The sequence below is a fragment of the Acanthisitta chloris genome, unplaced genomic scaffold, assembly GCF_000695815.1.
Source record: "Acanthisitta chloris isolate BGI_N310 unplaced genomic scaffold, ASM69581v1 scaffold11230, whole genome shotgun sequence".
Lineage (NCBI taxonomy): Eukaryota > Metazoa > Chordata > Aves > Passeriformes > Acanthisittidae > Acanthisitta > Acanthisitta chloris.
The window spans coordinates 27217-50986 of record NW_008653389.1 but is presented as its reverse complement, the minus strand read 5'-3'; the positions used below and the strand labels follow the sequence as shown (position 1 = coordinate 50986).

The following is a 23770-nucleotide window of genomic DNA, read 5'->3' as shown; positions in this document are numbered from 1 at the left end:
TCAGTGCCAGGTTGGCTAAAGCCTTGAGCAACCTGCTCTGGTGGGAGGTGTCCCTGCCCAGGGCAGGGGGTTGGGACTAGATGATCTTCAAGGTCCTTTCCAACCCCTTAACATACTATGATTCTATGAGTAAGACAAATTGTAGCTACCCGAGCAGCCCCTGGATCCCAAAGGGAGTCACTCTGAACATCCTCAGCACACACCTATCAAAGGATGTGAGCCAGGAACAAACCACTGCATTGGGAAAACCCCACAGCAGGCCATTCTGCAAGCCCCCAGGTCTAACCACATACCTCTAACTTAAAGAACAGGAGATGTTAAAGCATCACCTATGTTGTCCTCAGGAAAAGACCACATGCGTCAGTAAAGCTATGGAACTACTGATTGATTGCATCCAGCCCTGAAGCATGCTATCCCCAAATAGCAACATCTGCTTGAAATTCTGGTTGAGTAATTCAAAGGCTAAAGAATTCCTCCTCAAGCTTTCCATAGTCCTGAAGACAGGAAATAGCTGTGTTGCTGCTTCCAGGTAGGACAGACACCTAGCTCAGCACCAGGGGAGCAGCACACCACTGCAAGGCTGACAGGTGCACAGGCTGGGTAACCCCTAATGACAGCTAGAAGCTCTGTGGATATCAAGTGTGCATCTTCAGGATCCAGGTCTTCAAGAATTTCACAGCCACAGGGCAGGCAGGAAGAGAAAACCATCTCTATGGACAACCAGCTTGGCTCTGGGACCTCTATTAACACCACAACAGCTGTGGAGATTGGAAATAAGAGAGCTGTGACTACATGACAGATGACTTTTGCCCGCAATTAGCATCCAGAAACTTCCAAAAAGGCTAAGGTTAGACGTCTGATTAGATTGAGCTACAAAGAAAATACAGTAAGCTTTGGCAGGTACTACATCTCTAATGTTACACTAAGCTCCTGAGTGGAACAAAAATAAGGTACCTCTGACAAGTTCCAAGAGTCTGTAGTGACAGGGAACCTGAAACTGCAAAGTAGCACTGCTCTAATGTCCCAGGTGTGATGAGCTCTTGCGAGGTGTTACTCCCTGCCAGTGCGTGGAAAGCAAACCTCCAGGCCAGCTAAAATATGTCAGTCCTTTGGATGAGGGACATCTGCTGTCCATAATTAAACTAATTAAACACCCACAGAGCCCACTGCATAACATCCCAATGACATCAGGGCTAAGGCATTTTGGGTATTTACAGACCACTCCAAAGTATCTTCAGTGCTGGGAACTGCTGAACAAGATGCAGTGCCTCTTCCACTCCAAGTTTCAGATTTGTCAGCCATGTAACTGAACCTTGGAGTGAACCACCACTTTGTCCCAACTCCAAGAGTTGTTTATGGAATGAATCCAAAGCTCCTGCCCCCATGCTTGTGGAGCTGTCACCTCCCAGCAGGGACCAGGACAGCAGCCACCACCTGACACGGGGCAAGGTTCCCGTACACACAGCAGCAGTGTCAGGACAGGTGGGATGTGGAGTGCTCAGCACCCTTCTCTAAAGCAGTTCAAGCCTCTCCAGGACCCTCCCATGACTAAGAGCTGTCTGACAGCAGTGTAAAACACACCGGACAAATGGAAGTACTGACGAAGTGGAGAAAGCTCCAGTGCACCCCACTGATAAATTACAGGGAAATTGCCCCTTCATACCTACAACTGTCTGTGGACAACAATTAACTTGACAAAGCATGCCAGCTAGAGTGTCCAGAATCACATGAAAAAGGTTTATACCACATTCAAATGAGCTGATGCTTCTAGTCTGCAGACGGCTTGGCTCTTCTTAGTGGGCACTCCATCATTTGAATATGCCCCAGTAAAGCTGCATCATCAAAAGAGGAACTTTCTAACACCTACTTTTACTGTTTATTTATTCAACAATAGTAGTCTTCATCAGGCAAATTAGTAAGTGATCATCACCTTTAAACAACAATTTCAACTGTTTATGCAAACCTAGCTCCACTGCAGCACAGTGTTCACTGCCACTCCTCTGACTGCAGCTTGTGCTGAGCCGCTAACAACCCTCAGTCTGTCCTGCCTGGCCACCAGACACCCACTGGGGCCCACGAAAATACGAGGAAACCACTCCAAAATGATGAAGTTATGCAAATAACCAACCAAACCAACCACCCTATTCCTCTAAAACATTCATTATGCACCCATATGCTATTAAATATATATATAAAGACACAAAATAGATATGTTTCAGGTGGATTTACTGTGTCACAATACGAAATACGTGCAACCAGTGAGCCTGGGGAACTAACCGAAATTGCTATTTAAAAATCAAAAGTAAATCTCAAAAAACCACAGTAATGGGTAAGTTCATTTGTGGAGGAGAAAAACTTCCAGAAGTGGGGTTTTTTTTATAATTAGTCAATACTGTTTGCTACATGTGCTTATGCAAGAGAAATGTTTTAACTACTGACAGGATCAGGACTAAATGACAAGTCTGCATACTTGATGCGGATTGTTCACAGACACAGGTGATAAATATGATGAAGAGCATGAACAGGTTTCAGTAAGCTGAGCCAGGAAAAACAATAAACAAAACCACACCCATTCTGAGCAAAAAATAGGACTTCTTTGTGATTATTAAACAGCTTCTACCAAGGCCAGTATACAGCCTGATTTCTACTTTGACAAGCCGTGTGGTTATTTCCTTTCTTATGCAATGCAGTTAGAATCAGGAAAGGCCTGTTTTACCAGTTACCAAAAACATTCCACTGCCTTTAAACCAAGCATTTCAGGTTAGTAACATATTTCCAACTGCTTCACTAATATTAAAAAACCTCCAAAATTTTTATTTCCACATGTGAGACTTAGAATTTGCAACTTTCAGCCTTGTAGACTGCTCCCTAGTGAAAAATGAAAGTCAGGAGAACATGCAGGTTAGTCTTCCTCCAAATTTCACAACATCTCTTTACTTTAATGGCAGCTGATCAAAAGCTTCAGGACTGTTCCAGGCTAAAACAAATTCCCAATCCCTGTAACTTGTTCTGGAATTCCCAGTCCAGGGCAATGCTGGGAGGAGCAGAAAACACTGGGACTGGTTTCTAAGAATCACATCTTAAGAACAACCAGCTGTAGCTGCCCCATCCCCTGGAGTGTTCCAGGCCAGGCTGGATGGGGCTTGGAGCAACCTGGGCTAGGGGAAGATGTCCCTGCCCAGGGCAGGGAGTGGAACTGCATGAGCTGTAAGCCCTTCCAACCCAAACCAGCCCATGATTCTATGAATTTCAACCATATGAAGTGACAAATGTCATCCCCAGTCCATGCAGAAACACAGTTACTAAAGTACCTGTATATCCATCCACCCACCCCCTTGTGCTGCAGGGGGAATGAGCAGTTTAATTCTAGTATCTTCACAGGCAGCAGTAACTGAGCAACTCCCCTTTTAAGTGACGGTGAAATCAAGCCTTTTAAATTACTGTCCAGTGCTATCAGTATATTATTTCTTGAGGGGAAAAAAAGTGTTATTGCAATAGCAGAAAGTAATTTTTTTTGACTATTATGTGCGCCTGCAATGTGGGGGAAAGAAGGGAAGGGAAGAAGACAGATGTTTGTCAGGTCTGAAAAACAACCGATTCTTAAACATTTTCTACTACTTTTGTACCACTACCAGGTAACAGAGCTACCAGTGTTCTCTGAAGGCTTATTCTTATATCTGAAAGAAGTTAATAGCATAGGTTTTATGATAAACAGTACAACGGTTCTACACCTCTGCAATATATTTTCAGCATTGAAGCAAAAATATTTATTCGTTCAGATAAGTAATGGCAGGAAAGCTCCAGGATGGCAAGAAAGCAATCCTGCAACAACATACACCTTTTCCTCAAGAGCTCAAAAGAAAACTCAAATTGGCAATAATACATTATTTACTAAATCTGAGTTTTCATTCAGCCGAGTTTCCCCAGTTTCCATTGTATCATGATGCAGGGGCAACACTGGGACTCTACAAGCCTGACCTGGACGCAGCATTAACACAGCATACCCGAAACCTTCTGCAAAAATGGAAGAGGATCATATTTCTTATTACCCTGAACATGATTTTCAGGTGAGCTCAGGGCCAGGCTGAGGGCTTTGCCCTGCACCTGGCACACCGGGGCCCACTCACTCTCCGAGCAGCACACTCCCCCATGGGATGGCAGTTCACACCTAGGCAATAGATGGGAGGCAAAAGAGCATCTTGGCTCTGTTTTACACAACTCCAGGCGTGAAGAGGGCAGTTTGCAGTGGGTTTGGCATTCTATTCCTCCTGGAGTTTGCAAGTCTGTACTCATTCCTCCCCTGCGAGGTGCAGGTATGTGCAGCGTTGGGGTTCAGACTCCGGCACCCCGAGCCAGGCTGTGCTGCTGCAGCTGCCTCTGCCTGCAGAGGGTTGGCTGGGCAGCTGTCTCCTCTGGGGCCATCCCGGGCTACAGCTCCCAGCCCCAGCTCCCACCCAAGCCCAGCAGGGAGCAGAAAACCCGCAGTGGAAACGCAGCAGGACAGCCCCACAGGCCCAAGAGGTGCATCGGGACTGTTGATAAAAGCTCCATTTTAAATCTACAGTTTCTTCATGCAGTACCCAGGGCAAAACTATGCTGGATCCCCTGAGTGCTGTGCAGCCAGGTGATGCCTGATCCAGGCTGCTCTGAGTGAAAACCAGGAGCTCAAGGAAGGCAGCACTGTATTTCTTGTCAATACAGCTGTTTCCTCCTAAGCGATTCTGCTGAATGACGACTAGTTAAGCTTGGCTACAGGTCAATTCATCTCACTTTCAGCTTGGCTGGGAAGATGGGAGAAACAGGATGGATGGGGAAACATCTCAGAATACCAAATCAGAGGGACAAACTGCTTCTGAGGGAGCCACCAGAGCTGCTGGGACTGGTGAGCAATCTGCTACCAGAGCTGCCTTTACAGGCCTGACTCTTCTTTTTGATGCTCATTAGTTACCTTATCTAAAGAATATCTCTAGTTTTTCCTTTGCAAATTACATGAAGTAATAGATATATCCAGAAACATGAAAAGAAGGCTGAAGTTTACATCTGCAGTAAAAGCCTTGAGATATTGTAGTTTTTATCATATTTTACATGTGTGTGAAAGGCTTTAGAAATAGAACAACTAAAATTGGAACAACACAGACCACTGCAAAACTCAAATTAAAAAGAGTGAGCCAAGACAGCATATGCCCTTTCCAAGAGGAAGATAATGCATTATAAATCTGGGAATAAAGCCACCTCACTCCTGGCAAGACAACTTGGAGAAACAGATAATAAAACAATCCTACCCATACAGTCACAAGACACTCAAAGCTAGAATTAATTTATCCTTTATTCATTATTAGAAATATAAATAGCTTTAGTTTGTGACAGATTTTTAAGTATTTCCTGTAGAAAGAGATTCAGCAACTTTAACCTGCAGTACAGCATCAAAAAAACTAGGTATGAAGTTGCCTCTGACAGGAAGCAATTGGCATTAAAAACCAGAAACAGCATCAAAAGCTGATTAACTGTCGAGTAGAGATTAACCTCAAGCCTCATCATGCAGCAGTATCTCCTCTCCACCACAGAATGGTTTGGATTGGAAGGGACCTCGAAGATCATCTCATTCCACCCCCGGACATGGGCAGGGACAACTTCCACTAGCCCAGGTTGTTCCAAGCCCCATCCAACCTGGTATTTTGAACACTTCCAGGGATGGGGCATCCAACCATTTTTCCTTTTGTGCATTAAAAGAGAAAAAAATTCTGGCAAAACAGCATCTCCCTGCCATGGGCAGGGACACCTTCCACTAGCCCAGGTTGCTCCAATCCCATCCAACCTGGCCCGGAACACTTCCAGCGATGGAGCAGCCACAGCTTCTCTGGGCAACCTGTGTCAGTATCTCATCACCCTCACAGGGAAGAATTTCTTTCCAATATCCCATCTGACCCTGCCCTCTGGCAATGGGAAACCATTCCCCCTTGTCCTGGCACTCCAGGGCCTTATAAATAGCCTTTCTTCATCTTTCTTGTAGCTCCTTCACGCACTGGAAGGCCACAATTAGGTCACCCCAAAGCCTTCTCTTCTCCAGGCTGAACAATCCCAATTCTCTCAGCCTGTCCTCACAGCAGAGGTGCTCCATATCCCTCTAATCACCTTGGTACCTCCTCTGGACTGACTCCAATAGGTCCATGTCCCTCCTGTGCTGGGGACCCCAGAGCTGGATGTAACAGTGCAGGTCAAACACCTTGGTAACTTCACTTGCCTCCACAGAGGACAAGATGGCTTGAAACCAGACAATCCCTGCTGACCAGGAGGGTGATGCCACCGAGTGCACTTAAAGCAAGCCAGCAATCTCATCCATGTCAACAACATTTATCCCAAGTGGCTCACTGGGGCACTGTGCAGGACTCAAAAGCACCAAAGAAATGGCATGCATAACTTCATTTCTTACAGAGGCACCACCAAGCCATTATTTACTAAGCTAACTAATTAGCCAGGCAGCCTTGCAGATAATAAGAATGCATTACAAGTATTTAAAATTCCACGAGAAGCCTGACTCATATGCAGTGACTGCCCTTCTTCAAAAGAAAATGAATGTCACAGGAAATAAGCCATTTAGGAACAATCAGCACATCTGAGGTAGAGCGGGAAGGTGGCATCACTTAAGCACTCAGGAAAAGGAAAGGAAGCTGTGGAATGCAGAGGCATTTCACATTTTTATTGTATCAGCCTCTGCTTGTAAAGAAATCTATTGATAGATTGAAATTAGCATTAGATAGATGATAAAGTAACAACTCCTCAAAACAAACAGAATTAATACACAGAACTGCAAAATCTGGCACAGAAAAACAGGGAAAGTGAAGGTACTTAAACTGATAGTAATCTAAAAAACCCAGCTGGTTAAATTCAGTTTTACAGCAGAAAGAAGCTGTAACTGAATATACACTTCCCTGCAGTCTACCTCTGAAAGCACCCTTCCCTTTACACAGGCACTGCTCCAGAAGTGAGTAATACAACCAAAGTCACAGAGCAAGTTGACAAAACACATAGAGTGGAAAGAACATGAGGAATACTCTCAGGGAATATAAGTACCCTGTGTACTTGATGTAGTCCTGCTCTTTCAGACAAACTTCCTCAAGTCCAGCTGAGGGTACCCATAATTTCCACAGCACTACAAAACTGACTGGGGATAAAAATTTAGAGGAAGTTTGGAGAATTCAGCACCTGTCACCAAAAAGCCAGTTTTACACCCCTTGAGAATAAACCTTCATGAGAGCGTATCGGGGAGTATGAGGACAAGATTTGCTTCTCAATTACCACCTTCTTCTCTACAAACACATTGCTCACCAGGCCTGCTCACTTGTAGCTGCAGCTCCCACAGTGGAGTCCCACAGCCGGAACAGCCTCTCAGGGTCAGGCAAAACTGTCTCTGAGAGCAGTGGGAGATGAGCTACCCAGGTGAGCCTGGGCAGCAATCTTACGTGCGGTTACCAGAGGGCCAGGCCTGCAAACCCACTCTCACAACCCAAGAACATCAACCCCTGTATTTATTTGAAGACCCTGCCTTCCTCAATTAAAAAAAATCCCACAGGGAGACACGTGCCCATCTTGTCGGCTGTTAGCTCCAAAGGGGTCAACTGCTCAGGTACAAGGCAGAAGGGCTTTCCCCTTCTTTTCACTTATTTCTGCATTAACTTCTTGTTTTCTTGGCTTTTTTCAGTCCAGTGGCCTCTAGAATTGGAATTCTTTAACTTCTGGAGAGATGCCCAAAACCTCATTCTGCCTCTAAGGAAATTCACAATTTGGCATTAAAGGGGAACAGTATCAACTGATATAGCTGCAGTCCTATTTTGTACTTGACATCAGAGCTCTCAAGTCACCTTCTTCCCCCAAAATGACTCAACAAAGACAGTCCTCAAAGGAGCAGTTCAAAAGCAGGGCAGGGAAGAGCAAGCCACCCCCCATGTTACACATTTCCCCCTACACTGTCCAAGCAGCTGAGTGTGAAGTGGAGGGATACACACATGAACCCTTTGAAAAGTGGGAAATGAAACTCAAGCCACAGAAGCCACCTGGGCAGTATCACACAGCCAGTTGCTCAACATTTAAACAAGCAGAATCAATTGCATTAATTCTAGGGTTTAGGCAAGACGTTTTGAATAAAGTTAATGCACACTCAAAAGCAATGCACAGTATTGGGTTAAAAAACATGGGGAGAGCACGTAAACAGAGGTATCTGACTTGGGCCACCACTGCTATTCACAGTTGCAATTCAGCTGCTGGGAAGCCTGAAAGGAAAAATACCCAACAAGACCTTCCAACATAAGGTACAGGACAAACTGTCTGTGCTACAAACAAGTCCCGGGGTTACCTTCCTACTCAGGAAACAAGATTTCTTAAAAGCATCATATACCAATATTGCAGGTCGTAACTTAATAGCAGAAAATAAACTTCAAACTACAGTGAAAGTCTCAAGCACATGACGTGGGTCGAGAGCTAGCTCCCCTCAGCAGGGCCCCCAGTGTGGCCCAGCTGGTGGACAGGGGTGTGCTGGAGCTGTTTGGCCATAAACCTTGGGAAAGGTAACATAAGTATGTGGCTGTGTTGGCAACGGCCACAAGGTCAAGCTGCTGGTGCAGAGAAAGGAATGAGCAAGGGAGATAACGAAGGAACTAACTGTTTTATTAAGAAGAGTTATTGCTAAGGAACAAAAGGTGTTTAACCATAAGCTGTTTTCCCGTACTAACCAAAGAATATGTGCCCAATGTACCCGCTTTGTCTTTTGTAGCCAATCAGTGTAAGACATGCTTAGCAGAAATTAGTGTAAGTTTGTACACAACAGCCTAATAAACCGACATCTTGCTTCCACCACGCCACATCCCGTCTCTCAATCGCGGCAACATGATGAGATGGATGTCTTGAAAAAATTTCTGGAAAATACCTCAGGATCTCCAGCATTCCTTGATATTTCTGTGTGTATTCTTATTCTTATTTTGAGAGAAATTATGCAACCATACTCATATCAAGACAATATAAAAAGAAATTTAACAGTATCAGAAGTCTTGAATAGTTTAGGATAGTCAGTGCCCCCACACTCCCCCAAACTGTCCCTATGTGCAGCCTCATGGACAAAGCTTCACCTGTCATTGTACTAAAAAAGAACGGGGGAAAAAAAGGTGCCTGCCTCACTTGTACCCAGGAACCTGAGTCCAAAATTCAACCAAAGGCAACAAAAGATATGTTGGGTTTTTTAAAAAGGAATCCATCTTTAAAATACAAGGCAAAAATAAATTCTCTCAGAAAATGAAAGGCAAGCTAGAAAAGCAGCAGAAAGGGCTGGGGGGCCAGCAAATCCCACCAAGGCCACCTGCCTGCTGCCTGTGCACCTCAGCTTTGCAGAGCTGGTTCCCGGTGCACGAGCACCCAGATTGACTTGTCTGCACCCTCAGGACTGTTCCTCATGCAGCACACTCCCACGTCACCCATGTTTCCTGTGCCCCACAGAGGTATTTCTCTCAAGACACCATACCTACAAAGTTTAACAGTTTCCAACCCAAGAACCTTCTGTTTTCAAAGCCTTTTTTTTACGTTAAGGCTACCAAGCTTCATTTCCCCAGATCTTTCTGGAGGTTTCATAAAGTAACTGATAACGTCAATTCAAGTTATCATATTCAGCAAACCACAGATGACAGCACCTCGGGCACATTTTAAATGATTCTGAGTCGAGAAACATTTCTTTTCTGGCCACATATGGCAGCAGTAGAGCACCCAATGAATGGCAAGAGGTTTGTTTGCTGACAGTCACAGGTCAACACGCATACAATGCGAGTCAATAATCCATGAGAGGCTGCACATCGCATATTTGTGTTCAATCTGACACAGGTGCTGAAGAAAAACACCTTCTGTTTGTGAATGGCACAGGTATTTGTGCAAGTGAGCTCAGAACTATCGGAGTTAGCTTCTTCACTGCCTGCTGCTGATTTTGCACATGCCCTGGTTTTCCCCCGTGGCCTGATGCCAAGGGAAAACTTCTTTTAATTGGCACTGAGAAAAATGCATCTTTTAGCTCACCTTTGCCAGGCAGCTCCTGGCCTGGACATCTTATGAGGCTGCTGTTATGTAAAGAAACCACTCTTCTAGAATGCCTGTTCAGCAAGAATAATTTTTGAGTCTCCAATCATGAAGTTAGTGTTTTCACTGAGCTTGAGCAGAGGGGGTTTAACCCTGGCATACACAAGCTGCCTCTGCTGTTTCCCCTCTAACTCCTGTGCCTCCTGCTAAAGGAACACATTTCTGTGCAGGCCAGAAGGAAGTCTAAGTTCTCTACTCAATTTCAACAGTTTTCCAAGACACAGCTTAACCCTCATCCTTCCTTCAGATATGAGAAAGATTAAGTCACTCTTCTGCCTCTATTGAAATTCCAGAGGGCTGCCACTACTCGGATATGCTGCAAATGCTAATTATTCTGTATTGATTCTGTTGACTTTCTGGGACAAAGTAGGTCTAAAGCTCCAGGACACATTATGAGCATTAGAGAACATCAGCTTTCTCACACAGGATGAAACAGTTTAAGCAAGAGCAGATAGGTAATAAACATCAGATCCAGACCAGAGTGCCTGTTTTTTCATCAAGACCTCGAATGCTTGCAACAAGATCTGTAAAAAAGATGAAGAGATACTGGAGAGTACAAAAAAAACCCAAAAATAAACCACAAGCTAGAGCACAATAGGTTTTGCATATGAGAACTGGGGAGGATACAGGTGATACCAGACAGCCACATGTGTACATGGACAGTGACTGTCCTCATCATCTCAGGACAGGAACTTAATCCAGAGTTTGCATTAGATCAAGGCAAAAGAGAAAAGGGAAGGCAGGACTTGAGATACAAGTGTTCTGTCGCAATACAAGAACTGTGGTATTCCAGCTTTGTAATCATTACATCATCCCTTTCCTCCAACAAGAGAAATTCAAAAGCCCAGTTGTGTGTGTAATACTTCTGCACACTAAGAGCATGATCCTGCTGGAGGCTAAAAGCCTGTTTATCCACAGATCAGCAGTCACTGTGCAAATTTACATGCTTCATTCCATCCATACTCCTCAATTCTGACTTTGAGAGACGACTCAAGTATCACCAAATGGAGCTTCATTAGGGGTAGATAAAAATCAAATATTTCCTACAAAACAGTAGAATTCAAATGAATTAAGTCATAAACCACAGAATGTTAAAGCAGAATCCATGCATAGCATTAGAGCATATTTATGTAATCATAGTTCAACAAAAGTAAAACACTACTAAATGCCAACCACCACATCACAAACAAGTGTGTACATATTGCTTCAGGTCTTCCTTCCATTATCTTTATTATTATTTCATCAACATTAGAAAGGTCCAGACTTATAATGTAATATCAGATTAGATGTGTTAACATTGAGATGGACATATGTTTAACAAGAAAGGAACAAACAGCTGTTTCACCAGTACAGACCTAAAGAGGTGAGGGAGGCAAGGAGGGATCAGGTAGGCTGGGAGCTTTCACTGCCACTCAAGGTAACCACAGGACTCAATTCTCACGCTTAGACACAGCATTAGCATTCAGTTCTGCTGCACACATGGTTGCAGTGAGCACTGTAACTGAGGGCAGCAACCTGCCTTCTTTACATATATTAAGAGTCTACAACAAAAACACTGCAAAGCACGGAAAGGCTGCAAGGGTGAGTTCTGCTGTACAAGACAGGTCAGACTAAGTCCCAGCTACTGTCAAAACTGTTCAATTTAAGAGTTCTCACTAGCAGGTTTGTGCCGAACAAACAGCAGAGGCTGCAGGCAGTGCATGGAGGGCAGCAATGATTTAAGACTTCAGTAGACTGCTGGAACTAGAGCTGAGCTGTGAGTGCTGGGGCTTTGCTAGGTTTTCTTCAGGAGACACTAAGCCAGCCATATACTTCTTTAAGAAAGGCATTCTCACTGCAGAGCACAAAAGTTGTCTTGGGCCTGAAAAAGCATTCAGGACTTCCAAGTTGTGCCACTGAAATCAATGGTCTGGCATGCTCAGAGTCTGGCTGCACCAACACGTACCCCCAGCCACAGCAAACAACTGGAGCCCAGATGTGCAGCGCTCCCTCCCCTCTGGTGCTGAGCACCTGGAGTTGTTTGGGATCTCTAAACCAGCAATTCCACATGCACATTAGGATGAGCTCAGGGTAACCACAGGGGTGACAGGGAGCTCTGAACAGCTTTAAAAAGCAAAGCTCACAAGGCTGACAAAACTTTGCATGAGCTGGCCTCTGTTTATTTCCCTAGGCCCTTGTATTACTCCCTAAGAAACAGGAGTTGCCAGAGGATCTTCTGAAAATGCACCCCACGCTAAGTCCCAGACCAGGATGGTGTTGGGTAAACAACCTGGAAGCTCATTTCTGTGGCCTCAAAATGCCCGACTGATGCAGTGTGAAATTCTCATCAGGCTTCACTTCAAGAATGCTCAATTATTTACTCTATGGCAGCCTGTAAGCATTAAACTTAAAAACTGTATCACTTCAGAAGAGTTCTGGTTTTAAAAGCAGCATCTTTGTCAAACTGATAATGTCTATGGAAATTAGAGCCCAGCACAACAGCACAGCTCTCTACTGAGCAGCAGAGTCCATGAGAGGAAAACCCATCCAGGCTTTCAAACCACGTCCATCACGTCAGCATTCAGGCATCTTAAACTGACAAACAATATTAAAAAAGAAAGTGCAGATTATCTCAAGGCACAATTTTTATCAGCATAAATAAAGATCACTGCCATTTTAATTCACATCTATATCCACACGAACAGATGCTTTCATTAAAAAGGCTATGCAAGAGCCCTCTCAACATATAGACACTTGCTATAAATGGGTTTTAGAGTCATGAGAAAATTCACATGTCCACTTCCAAGCTTGGGTCCTGGATGGGAACACAAAGCTGTGGATCAACATTATTAATAGGCAAGTTCATAATGAAAACACAGCTCCATTCCATAAATTGCAAATGTGTCAGCAGTAGAAATATCCTTTGCTCTGAAGACAAATGATTTCTCCCAGTAGATATTGAATAGATAAACCAGGCACTTTCCTGCCCAATCACTTTAAAGTATCAGAGATGCTCAAAGAAGCTTAGGAAAGAACAGCAAAATAGTGCAATTAAGATTAAGGAAACAGTTCTTGTGTGGAGTACATTTCCTCAAGCACATTGAACACAGACACAGGGTGCAAAACAAGCATTTAGCAAGCCTACCAAGTCCAAAACCAGAAGTGTTGAGACCTCCTTCAGATACCCTGAGATCCAACCCATACTGGCCTGCGAGAGCTCCTCCAAGGCAGTGCAGTGCTGCAGCCTGAGCTCCAACCACCTCACTTACACTAGTATGGCACAACTGGAAGGTAAGTTAGATTAAAATCTAACACTCTAAGTACAAACCCCATCACCAACCAGACCCAGCTATGGTATTCAACCACTTGAGGCCAAAGAGAAGATGGAAACTGGGGAAGAAAAAAATGCCCAGCCTGAAATGACATGTGCCTTGAATGCCTGCTCTGAAACCAGCTCCCAATGGCTTTTCTCCATTTGCTGCCAAGCACCTCTAATGCAATCCAGACAGTTAAGGACACAGTCAGAATGTTAATACGAAAGCATTAAAATTCCCATTGAAATAGGACCTGTCAAGCTACTTTATGTAACATGATTTATCGTTTCCAAATGTAGTAACAAGGGATTTTATTGTACAAGAGCATGTGGTACACAATGGGGCTCCGGGTTCGCATTCCATACTAGCCAAACTGCAATTCCTGACAATGTTTATGCTAGTACATGGCTGAGTTACTGGTGTGTGTATGAAAGGGTAGCTATATGCATTAGAAATTGATGGGGTACAGAATAGACTCAAAACGAGAGCTCTCTGCATGCTCCTGTGCATATGAAATTGTGCCACCTCTGACCACAGCTTCCGAGTGGCTCTACAGCAGCGTGCGTGGAACGGAGCGCAACTGACCCCAGCCCTCAGGGCACTTGCATCAAGCAATAAAAATGGACAGTCAAAAGCTCAAGGAAGTGTTTTTTCCCAATCTTACATGTCAATCAGATTAATTGCTCTCTTCTGGACATTGAAGGCACAGAGAGCAGCCTGGAAACTGCTGGTTACACTTCCAGGGTACAGGCTGCACTTTCTGCCCTGCTGAATCCCAACTGCAAACCCCAGTCCCAACCCTACCACACCCAGGGTTTACCATACCTAACACAGCAGCTAACATCAAGGCAAGCTGCCCAGGTCTTGTGCTACTAACACCCACAGGGGCTACAGAGCAGAGCACATACCTGTCACAACTTAAGAGTTTGTGGATTTGTGTGTCTGTGGACACGTTCCCTTACCTCTCCACTCTACAAACAGCTTGCTTCTCAAAAATACAGGAATATTTCAGCTGTCAGCCCACTGTTCTTTTTTTCAATGCATTTCCTTTAAGAAGTTTAGATAACATAACTGCAATGAAAACTACATAGATAAATTTGAGGCAGAGTTGAGTAGCATAGAATAGATGAGCAGAAATGTTGATTGTAACTACACTGCACTGGAAGAGGAATCACACCAGCTGCTGCCTCATACCTTTTATTTGGAGCAAACAGCAACTGGTCAATGTGTACCCACAGGGCTACGGACTTAGACACAAAAGACTGTTTCCATTGCATTTTGTAACATTTCTTACTAGCTTCTTCATTAGGGCACTATTAATCTCAACATCATTCAATTGGATGGTTTGTCTATCTTGCCCTACCTAAGTCTGAAATCAATGTCCAACTAAAGTCAAATACACTTTGAAATTCTTTAATTTAATTAATAAAACACGCACCAAAAATGTCGGACTGCCACAGATCACACAAAGACGTGGATCTTGCCATCTGTGAGTTATATTACAAACTTAGCTACAACTTATATGGCCAACTTACTGCATTCCAGGCAGTTAATCCCAGAACCAAGACCTTGGACTGCTCTGCTTTTACAGCGTACATCAGAATCAACAATGAATTCCTTTAGGTCTTCCTCTTCTTGCTCTGCCATTCAGCACTAGCAGTAAGAATCAAGTTTACTCCAAGTAATAAAACCCAGATGCAAATAGACATCCATGTTTGCTATTCCAATGCAGGGGGGATCAGAAATGCAAGTTTAAAAAGGACAACTATTTTCTATTAGAATTGTGAAACACGAGCAAAAGCTATCATAGAAAACAGCTTTCCCTAGTCAAAGTAAAGAGGAGGAGGAGGAGGAAAAGGTAAAGAATCAGATGCTACAACTCAGGGATGAAGAGCTGGCATTTTAAGGAATATGGCTTACAAACCAAGTGGCTGGGTCACCAGGTGGCCGATGAAGTTCAGCTGACGTAGGTAATGAAAGCCCATCTCACCTAACATCCACACAAACAGACTCCTGCCACTATGGCTCAGAAGCTAAATCCTGGGGATCCACGGAGCCCCCTCCATGCACAGCAGCTAACGAGACCACATCAAGTGTTAGGCATTGGTAGCTGAGGACTACAGAACAAAACCAGGAGATATGGTGATACTACCTGAATCCTGAATGGCGGATAGAGTTCTGGTCCCCAAAACTCATAGGGAATATGGAACTCCAGGAGGAGATGGGGGAATGTGTCCATGCCAGCATTTTGGCTCACATGAGCAGTGCACTTTTGAAACTCATCTCACAGTCACTTGTTTCATGTGCTGCGATTCTCATCTTGGACTCTGCCCAGGCCACATGAGCTGAATTCTCTGAGTGTATCTACACAAGGAGACAGCAACTACCACATCAAATGCTAACTAGCCCACAGGACTGAGCTAAAATTAGGTGAGGCAAACTCCTATGAAATGCTGGCACACACAACGCAATGAGACTTTGACTCTACAAACCCCATCAGAACCTACCACGCCGTCTGATACCGGGGCACAGCCAAAGCTCAGAGGTGGTGTTGAGTACCTCATTTATGGCAAGACTTCATAAAACTAGAACACTTAATTCTAGGGAAGGTAAGACCAAAGTCTCCGACACGATATGGCTCTGAAACAATATAAGTGGCCTAGGAAAGGATGGGCAATGAGTAGCTGCTCAGGGTCTTTCCTTAAATGAGGAGGAACATCCAACACAACACACGCAAGGTCGTTCTGCTGCAGTACAAAAGGAGATGTTTCTTCACACAGCAGCCATTTAAGCAGGAGAGCTACTTGCTCAGGAAGATTATGGATGCTGTACGTTTATATGGGTTTAGAAAGAAACTACACAGACTCATCGGGGGAAAACCCATCAAGAACCACTGAACGCAGCTGGCAAAGCCAGCACTGGAAGTACCTGAGCTGCAGACTGCTAGCACTCAGGGGATACTTGGTGCAATTAAAACTACACAGCTCCCTATTCCTGACCTTTAGCTTGTGGGATCGACTACTGAATCCTGTCATGACAGGCCTTGATGTACAAAGTTATTCTGACTAAGGACTAAAATTGAAAATGGCAAGAAAGGTGTGCTCAAAGGAAAGAACACATACACACACAGACCTCAATCTAAGAAAAATGGGATTCAAATGTCTGTAACAAAGTACTGAACAGGCAGATCTTGCCCTTCCTCTTAGAGGCATAATCACAGGATTCATCACGCCAGCAGATGCAGCAGAGGTCAAAAGATCCTACAATTCAGTTTGTTACTGAAAACTGTTACTTCTGCCACGCACCGTAACACAGCCTGCAACCCTTGCACACTTACAGACCCTCAAGGACAGGCACAGAGAAACAGTGACACTCTGCAACCAAAACATTAATCTCTGTGTTACAAACTACCTAGCAAATAGTCTTACCATTGCCAGAGATAGGAAAGAAAATCCAAAAAGCTAGAGGAAGTCACTAAAAGGAAAGGCATTTAAAGCCAAAAGGGAATCTGCCTCAGACATTCCTGTTCTTTTACAGTCCATTCCTCATCCAATCTTCTCTGAGTTTTTACACTTGGCCCATAAATACCTCTCACTCTATCACTTGGGCACTGCAAGTGCTGTACAATTAACAGATTTAATGCCCAATTCACATCCTCCTTCAAAGGCAGACTGGAAGAAAGCATACCAGGAGCTGTGACTGTGGGTATGTCATACATATACATGAAATGACATTTCCTCTGCCACTACTCTAAGTCAGCACATCCCTACACTTCCTGTAGATGTATCAAACCATCTTCACTGTTTAGATTCCCAACTATTAGTCATTCTTCAGCTTAATCACGGAGGGGTTTATAGTATGGATTTTTACACACCATCCCACATTTTCACCATAAGTTATCAATTGCTTTTTCCACTCCATTTCACTGAATTTTTAATCTCATTTCCCCAACTACACTGTCTACAATCATAACATAGCAGTGACTTTAAAAAATTCAGTATGCTCCACTAATTTCACAATGTGTTAGAAGAGATAACAGAGGCAATACATTCTTTCCATCTCAGCATGATTACTTTAACTCGTGTATCAGAGACAAGAGCACACAGCAAAGGAGGAGGACATGCACTTCTGTGAGAGGAGGTCAAAGCTCCACACTGTCACGTGAGTATTGACCAACTTTGAATGAGGCAAATGCACCAACTCTTACATGCAAGACCAAGCATTCACTTCTTCCCTATGTTGAATTATGTGACTGCTTCGCTCTGAATCACGCCGACAAGGCTCCATCCAATCCAGCAGCACATTTGTTGGAGGGATTACTGCTGATGCTTTATATACTAATAAAACACGCTGCTCAAAGGAGTCGCAAATGGCACAACTTCACGGCTTGCCTCCCAGCTGCAGTCTGAAGTTCCACATAATGTCAATGCTGAGCACAAGCTACTTTCACAAGCAATTAAGACAGACTACATGAAGTACCTATCTCAGCCCGCAGGCTACATCAGACTAGACTTTCAGTTTTGTTCAATTACTTTGTCCTTGTGTTTGATAAACATAAATCCTTGTTTTCCTTTCTCTCTACCACACACTGCATCTGTTCTCCGAATTCTACCACCCCAATCTGCACATGGCAGCCTTTGGACCAGTTTTACTCTACACTGAAGCCCTTTTCACCGCAAGATTCAAAGGTAAGGTACCTAACACAGTGTGGTTCCTAAATAAGTGCTACTGTCTAAAAAACGGTATCTAAAAGGTATGTCTGAACTAAGTTTCAGCTTGGACATGTTCAAAAGCATAAATAAGACTTCACCACCTCCTGCTAAGATCTCTCCAGACAATTTTACCTCAGCCACGTAGTTTGCTTAAGGTGTTGCCACTTCTGCAACTATTTCCAAAATCAGCTTTAACAGTATTTAAGTTTAAAAATTAGATATAAGCTAAATCTTATGATAGTCTAGCCTCACATCTCAACACAGCAAGAGTTACTCAGATTAAAACCCACTGAGACAAGAACAAAGGGGCAATGGAGGGGAAAAATCCAGAATTATATCACAATGCCCTGAAATGCAGATGCTTATCCGCATGACATGGCACTTACTCCAACCACAGAAACACTCTCAGGCCTCAAATACTGTGTGCACATTCTATGTCTAAACACTGTAAAAAAACTGCTCAGAGCCCAATATTTATATCAAATTGTTCTCCGGATTTCTTACTACATATTTCACTTCATACATTGCATCTACTCAAACAAATTGACTTGATTCTGAGAATTTATGCCTTTAGCCAAAAAGATGGCAGTTAAACTTTCCAAGAGTCAACAGAAGTGAAATACTACTTTTTGCATAACACCAGTTACTTTATGTAAACCAAAGTAGAAAAACAGACTAATTCCACTGAGTTTCTACACAAACCAATATTAACAGTCAAAAAATAAAAGCTGTGGTTAACACTTTAAGATGGTAAAAGTTGTTTGGAAGACTAAAAACCAATTTTAAGGTAAGTATCATTGATGATTTAACTATCTTTCATCCTACCTCATGACAAACCCTTCAGGTCTACCTGTTACTATTCCAATTGTTTGGCACAGAACAAACAAGCTTAGAGACACACAGCTTCAATTCCATCACTAATGGAGCTAATCACATGGAGTCAAACCACACGAACTGTACAAACAGGACAGGAGATACTCACGTTGCCCATGTATTCTGAAAGCAGATCCTGCAAGGCCTGTCGCACCGCATTACACTCGGCGACGATGCGCTCCCGTCGGTCATCACGTGTGCAGGACGAGTCAGCCATCAGGGCTGCACCACTAATGATGCTCTCCAGGCGCTCTTCCAGGGAAGGCCTGAAACGCTCTTCGCTGAAGGTCGATGGATCCACAATAATTTGTTTCTAGCAAAAATAAAATAAATTTTAAAAAAAAGGTTCTGGAAATCAGTAATCAGACCAAGTAGTAAGTTACTGTTAAGTCACCAGCACAGCTACACTTAAAGCAACTCCCTGATCAGCATTAAAAGGGAAACGACACACTATTTTGGCACTGAGGAGGATTTTTATGAGTAGTTTTGTTAAATTACTCAAAGGTTCCCCAGCAGATTACATTGCTAGTCATTTCTTGTGCTGCTCTGACAGCTAAACAAAACTTGGCCACAGGAAGCCTCATTACATGAATGGCAAAAATCAAATGTGCCAGTACAAATAAGGTTCAAAGTACAGAACTCTTCCTAACTACATGTCAATCCAGACATGCCTTCACTAGTTAACTTGTCAGATATAATTATCCCATCATGAACAAGAAAAACATCCAAAATTAGCCCTATATATAGTGCTCTGTTGTCTTACTTCATCCAGTCTTTCTTCTCTTCACTGCTAGGCAGGTAAACACAACTGTATTCTCAACAATTTTCCAAGTGAAACATCGACACTAACGTTTCAAACAGCACAGAAATCAATTTCTTCAAAGCAGAAGATTATCACAGGTTTATCATGCCAGAGTATAAGTAAGCACAGGTCATAACGAGAGACATAAGGCTGAAACAGTATCCACTCTCACAGCACCAATATCACCACCCAAGTTCCCCATGAAGAAGCTGTGAAGTGTTCATCTCCTTTGAGTACTTAGAGGTGATTTATTTAAACAGATCTATAATTTACTAAAGAAAAATTATCTGGCCAGTTCAAGGTTTGGTGGGTTTTTTTAGGGTTTGGATGGGTTTTGTTCCCACTACAGGATTTCCTAATTATAAAAGCAGTCCCAAAGTTTTTTGAAATGAGAGGCCTCAGACAGTTTGTACACCAGCTAACCTCAGCAATCACATCACAACCACTGCTCCTCCTGCCAGCCAGCACATTTCATATTCCCTATGGAATAACCAGGCAGCCAGAACAGCAGGACAACAACATGGCATGTGCTCTCCAGTACACTCCTCATTTTTCCTGAAACTTTTAGCTATGTGGCTAATACAACGGCAGCATGTTACCACTCCAGAACTGCACCATCAGAAAAGAGAGGTAATGATCAGCTTGTTATCTTCTGGTAGCCATTTAATATTTTACCATCACTGGAGTATCTGGGTGCATGTGTGTGCAAAGCCTCTATTACAAGAGCGCAATAACACTCAAGCAGTAGCAGAAAATGAAGTGAAGGGATAACATATGCCAAGAACCTCAACACATTTGTTTTGCCAGCCTCCTCTGGCAGGGAGGAGATGACAAAGCTATCACACAAAACGTGTGTGGAAGCTGGGTTGCTGATCAAGCACTGCTGTTATTAGAGAGCCTCAGAGTGGAATTAAAAGCTCAAAAGCTTCACGTGAACTGCAACACTCCAACAAGTAGGCTCCAGCCATGTATTTAGAGAGCTCATATTGTACAATCCAGTGATACATCACAAGTCCTGTTAGAAGGTTTGAGCGAGATAAGACAATCCACAAACCTGAACTGAATTGTTTCTTCAATTGCATGTATCCAAGTCAGCCCTGGTCACTGTGCTGCCACAGGGCCTGCCCTCCCCTCCCACAGATACATGCTCACCCCTGCAGTCCTGTGGGGGCTAACCTCAGGCACACACCTCAGGCTTACTGAGCATACAGCTCAGGAAATTTAAGAAACGCAGACTTGAAACTGAAATCATAGTCACAAAGAACAAGACAGTCATGACAAGCTCTTGTTACCCAAGAGATCACACAGAAAGGCTTCCCACCAGGCACAGGGAGAACTCAAATAGCACTTTATCCCAGGTAACAGAAACATGGCAAAGAGGGGAGGAACAAGAGCGGTAAGAGCGAAAAGAAGGTGAGCAGAATCCAGCAAAACAACTATTAAATGCCTTCTGAGTGATGGCTTTGCAATATTAAATAAGGTTCTAGAGGTAAGTTAGTGCTAAGGTGTTTAAAATTCAGAGGCTGGATTAGTGGCAGACAAAAAGGCTTCAAAAGGAAAACGATCTCAGAAAAGTATGGCTGTCCTCAGCCACACGCTGAATGCGAGAAAGAACATGACAGATCAGTACAACTCATCAGTGTGAAATTACTTCATTCCCAAACAAAGATCATATTAAACTTCCCACTTCATCTTCCTCTCTATAGGTAGTTTGGGCAATTCAAAATACATTATTCACTTCTAATAAATCATTTCTGTCACCTACAAGAATACATAAATATATTACAAAATAATCAACTCCAAATAAACCAAGGGATTACATCTAATGTAGCAGTAGGCTAACTACTATTTCAGAGCTGGTTAACTTGACAGCCTTCAATCACCAAGAACCACATATATAACTTTCTATACTCCATCAACCTTAGTTTGGAAAAAGACTTTTGAAAAAGTCAACTTTACCTACAACTTGCTGTATTTCAGTAGAAAATGATCTTTCAGGCAGTATAAATAAAAGTTAGCTGCTGCTAGTAAACCAGGTGAATGAACATGAGAGTTGGGAGTTACCACTTGGTTTTTTCTTTACATATAGGGTTCAAAACTTACATCAAAGTTGTTCAGAGCATAGGCCAGCTCTCCACCTCCACCCTGCTGCTGGGCAGCATCATCTGAGGCCGTGGCCTGAGCAGCATTGGAGATGCCTGAGACAGCCTGCTGAAGCTGCTTGTAGATCAGGTCCCTGTTGGCTTTGTAAGCAGCAACATCAGGGTGCTGCAGGCAGGCCTGGGATGCCGTGTAGAGAATGGGAACGTTCTTCTGCAGAATTCCTCTAGCTGCTGCCATTTGATCACGGTGACCCACATCTTTCAACTCCTGTTAGGAAAATTATAGAAAAAAAGCATTCAAGAACATTCCCTACATTTAACATCTATACGCTCTCTCTCTGAATCTCCAAAAGACAGGCAGGCTGTTTGCCTAGTATGCTCAAATCCATCTGCTGAGTATTCCTAGTCTTAAGGGCCCAATTGATTGCTAAACACAACCAGCTTCATAATGACAAAACACAAGACTGTAGGGCAATTCACTACTCCACAATTCAAAACCTGACACTGGATTTGAGCTTCTCCCCACACAAGAGGACCAGCACTTCGAAAGCCATTTAATCACACCTAAAAGATGGCATTTACTCTCCTCAAGAGAATCAGGTTCTTAATTTCAGAAGAACAAATATATCATCTCATTCAACTTCTTGTTCACCTCCAATAAGACACAATTAATCCAATGACTGTAATTACTGCTAATGTAAGATTAGTGAGCAGGTCCATCCATTTTTTTCCCAAACACTCCCCGTTGCAATTCTCTAAAGCACCATCACTTCTGTTTTGGAACAGAAGCACTAGGATTCGATAAAGCTGCTGAGTCCAGCGCAAGCAGCAAGTTTATAAAAGGAAAAATGAGCACAACTATTAGCAGCATCATAATTTTAAAGCTACCTGTTAAATCTAACAGAGGTTATGAAAATGAAGATAAGGACTGCCTTACTGAGCAAAGGGGAAAAAAAAATCTTTCAGACTCTTCAAAAATGAATGGGCAATATGTGACCTCTGTAAGATACATAGCAAGCGGGGAGGGCACTCCAGGCAAGTGCACAGATTTACAGATTTTGTACAACCACTTCCCATAGCATGGAGCAATCCATCATAAAGCAGTTTAGGAACAATTATTGCACTGCCATCACAACTCTACTCCCATTTACTGCAATCAGATTTGAGACACATAACCAACTGGCAAATCCTTTTAGACTGTACCCAGTTTATTATTTTCTAAGATAAATCTGTGCAAAAAAACCCAACCAGTGTCAGAGGTGCATAAGCGGTTTTGGTTTGTACATATCAGCAGAACAAAGAGGCAAAAAAATGCTCTTCAAGAATTATGCTATTCCTGATAAGTGGGACTGCCCACACCTCTGCTTCCTTTTGAAAACTTACCTACACAGGGATGAGTCACAAAAGCGCTGTTGAACAAAACAAATTTCACATGCAATTTAAGGTTAAGCACAAGCTATCCAAACACAGAACAAATCCGTAACAAACAGAAATTTAAACCCCTTCTCAAATGGGCATTTCAGTGCAAGACTAACCAGCATCACCACTCACTTCCTTGGAAAAAGCTGTAAACCTACGCCCAGCCATGACTTTTGCTCCCTGTATACACAGACAAGTTCAGTCCCTCTGTGAGAATCACAGTAGCAATGTGCTCCACTACTGTGTGCCAGGCACTGGGACAGATTTCAGTTCTCCTTCCTTACCCACTCCTGGACTGCTTCAAAATGGAAGTGTAATTCTTGGAGAGAAGCATTTCATTAAGATTCTAAAGCAAGTGAACAAATGCTACTAGAACAGACTCTGTCAGAAGCACCCTACAGCTGAGCAGACTTCCTGCTTGCCAGACAAGCTCCAGGTTCCTAAACATGGCAGAGTACA

The 23770-nt window shown here is 43.3% G+C and overlaps 1 protein-coding gene across 3 annotated transcripts in view; it reads right to left on the bottom strand.

The window, feature by feature from the left end:
- CTNNA1 (catenin (cadherin-associated protein), alpha 1, 102kDa) overlaps positions 1 to 23770 on the bottom strand; it is a 102503-nt gene that overhangs the window by 68376 nt on the left and 10357 nt on the right. For 2 of the 3 annotated variants that reach the window (XM_009080783.1, XM_009080791.1), the window contains exons 5-6: positions 21894 to 22160; positions 19098 to 19301 (exon numbers count right to left, since the gene is read on the bottom strand). In XM_009080783.1, coding sequence (XP_009079031.1) covers positions 19098 to 19301; positions 21894 to 22160 — 471 coding nt within the window. Of the gene's footprint in view, positions 1 to 16768; positions 16776 to 19097; positions 19302 to 21893; positions 22161 to 23770 lie in introns of all 3 variants that reach the window. The other variant, XM_009080773.1, reaches the window with a different exon arrangement.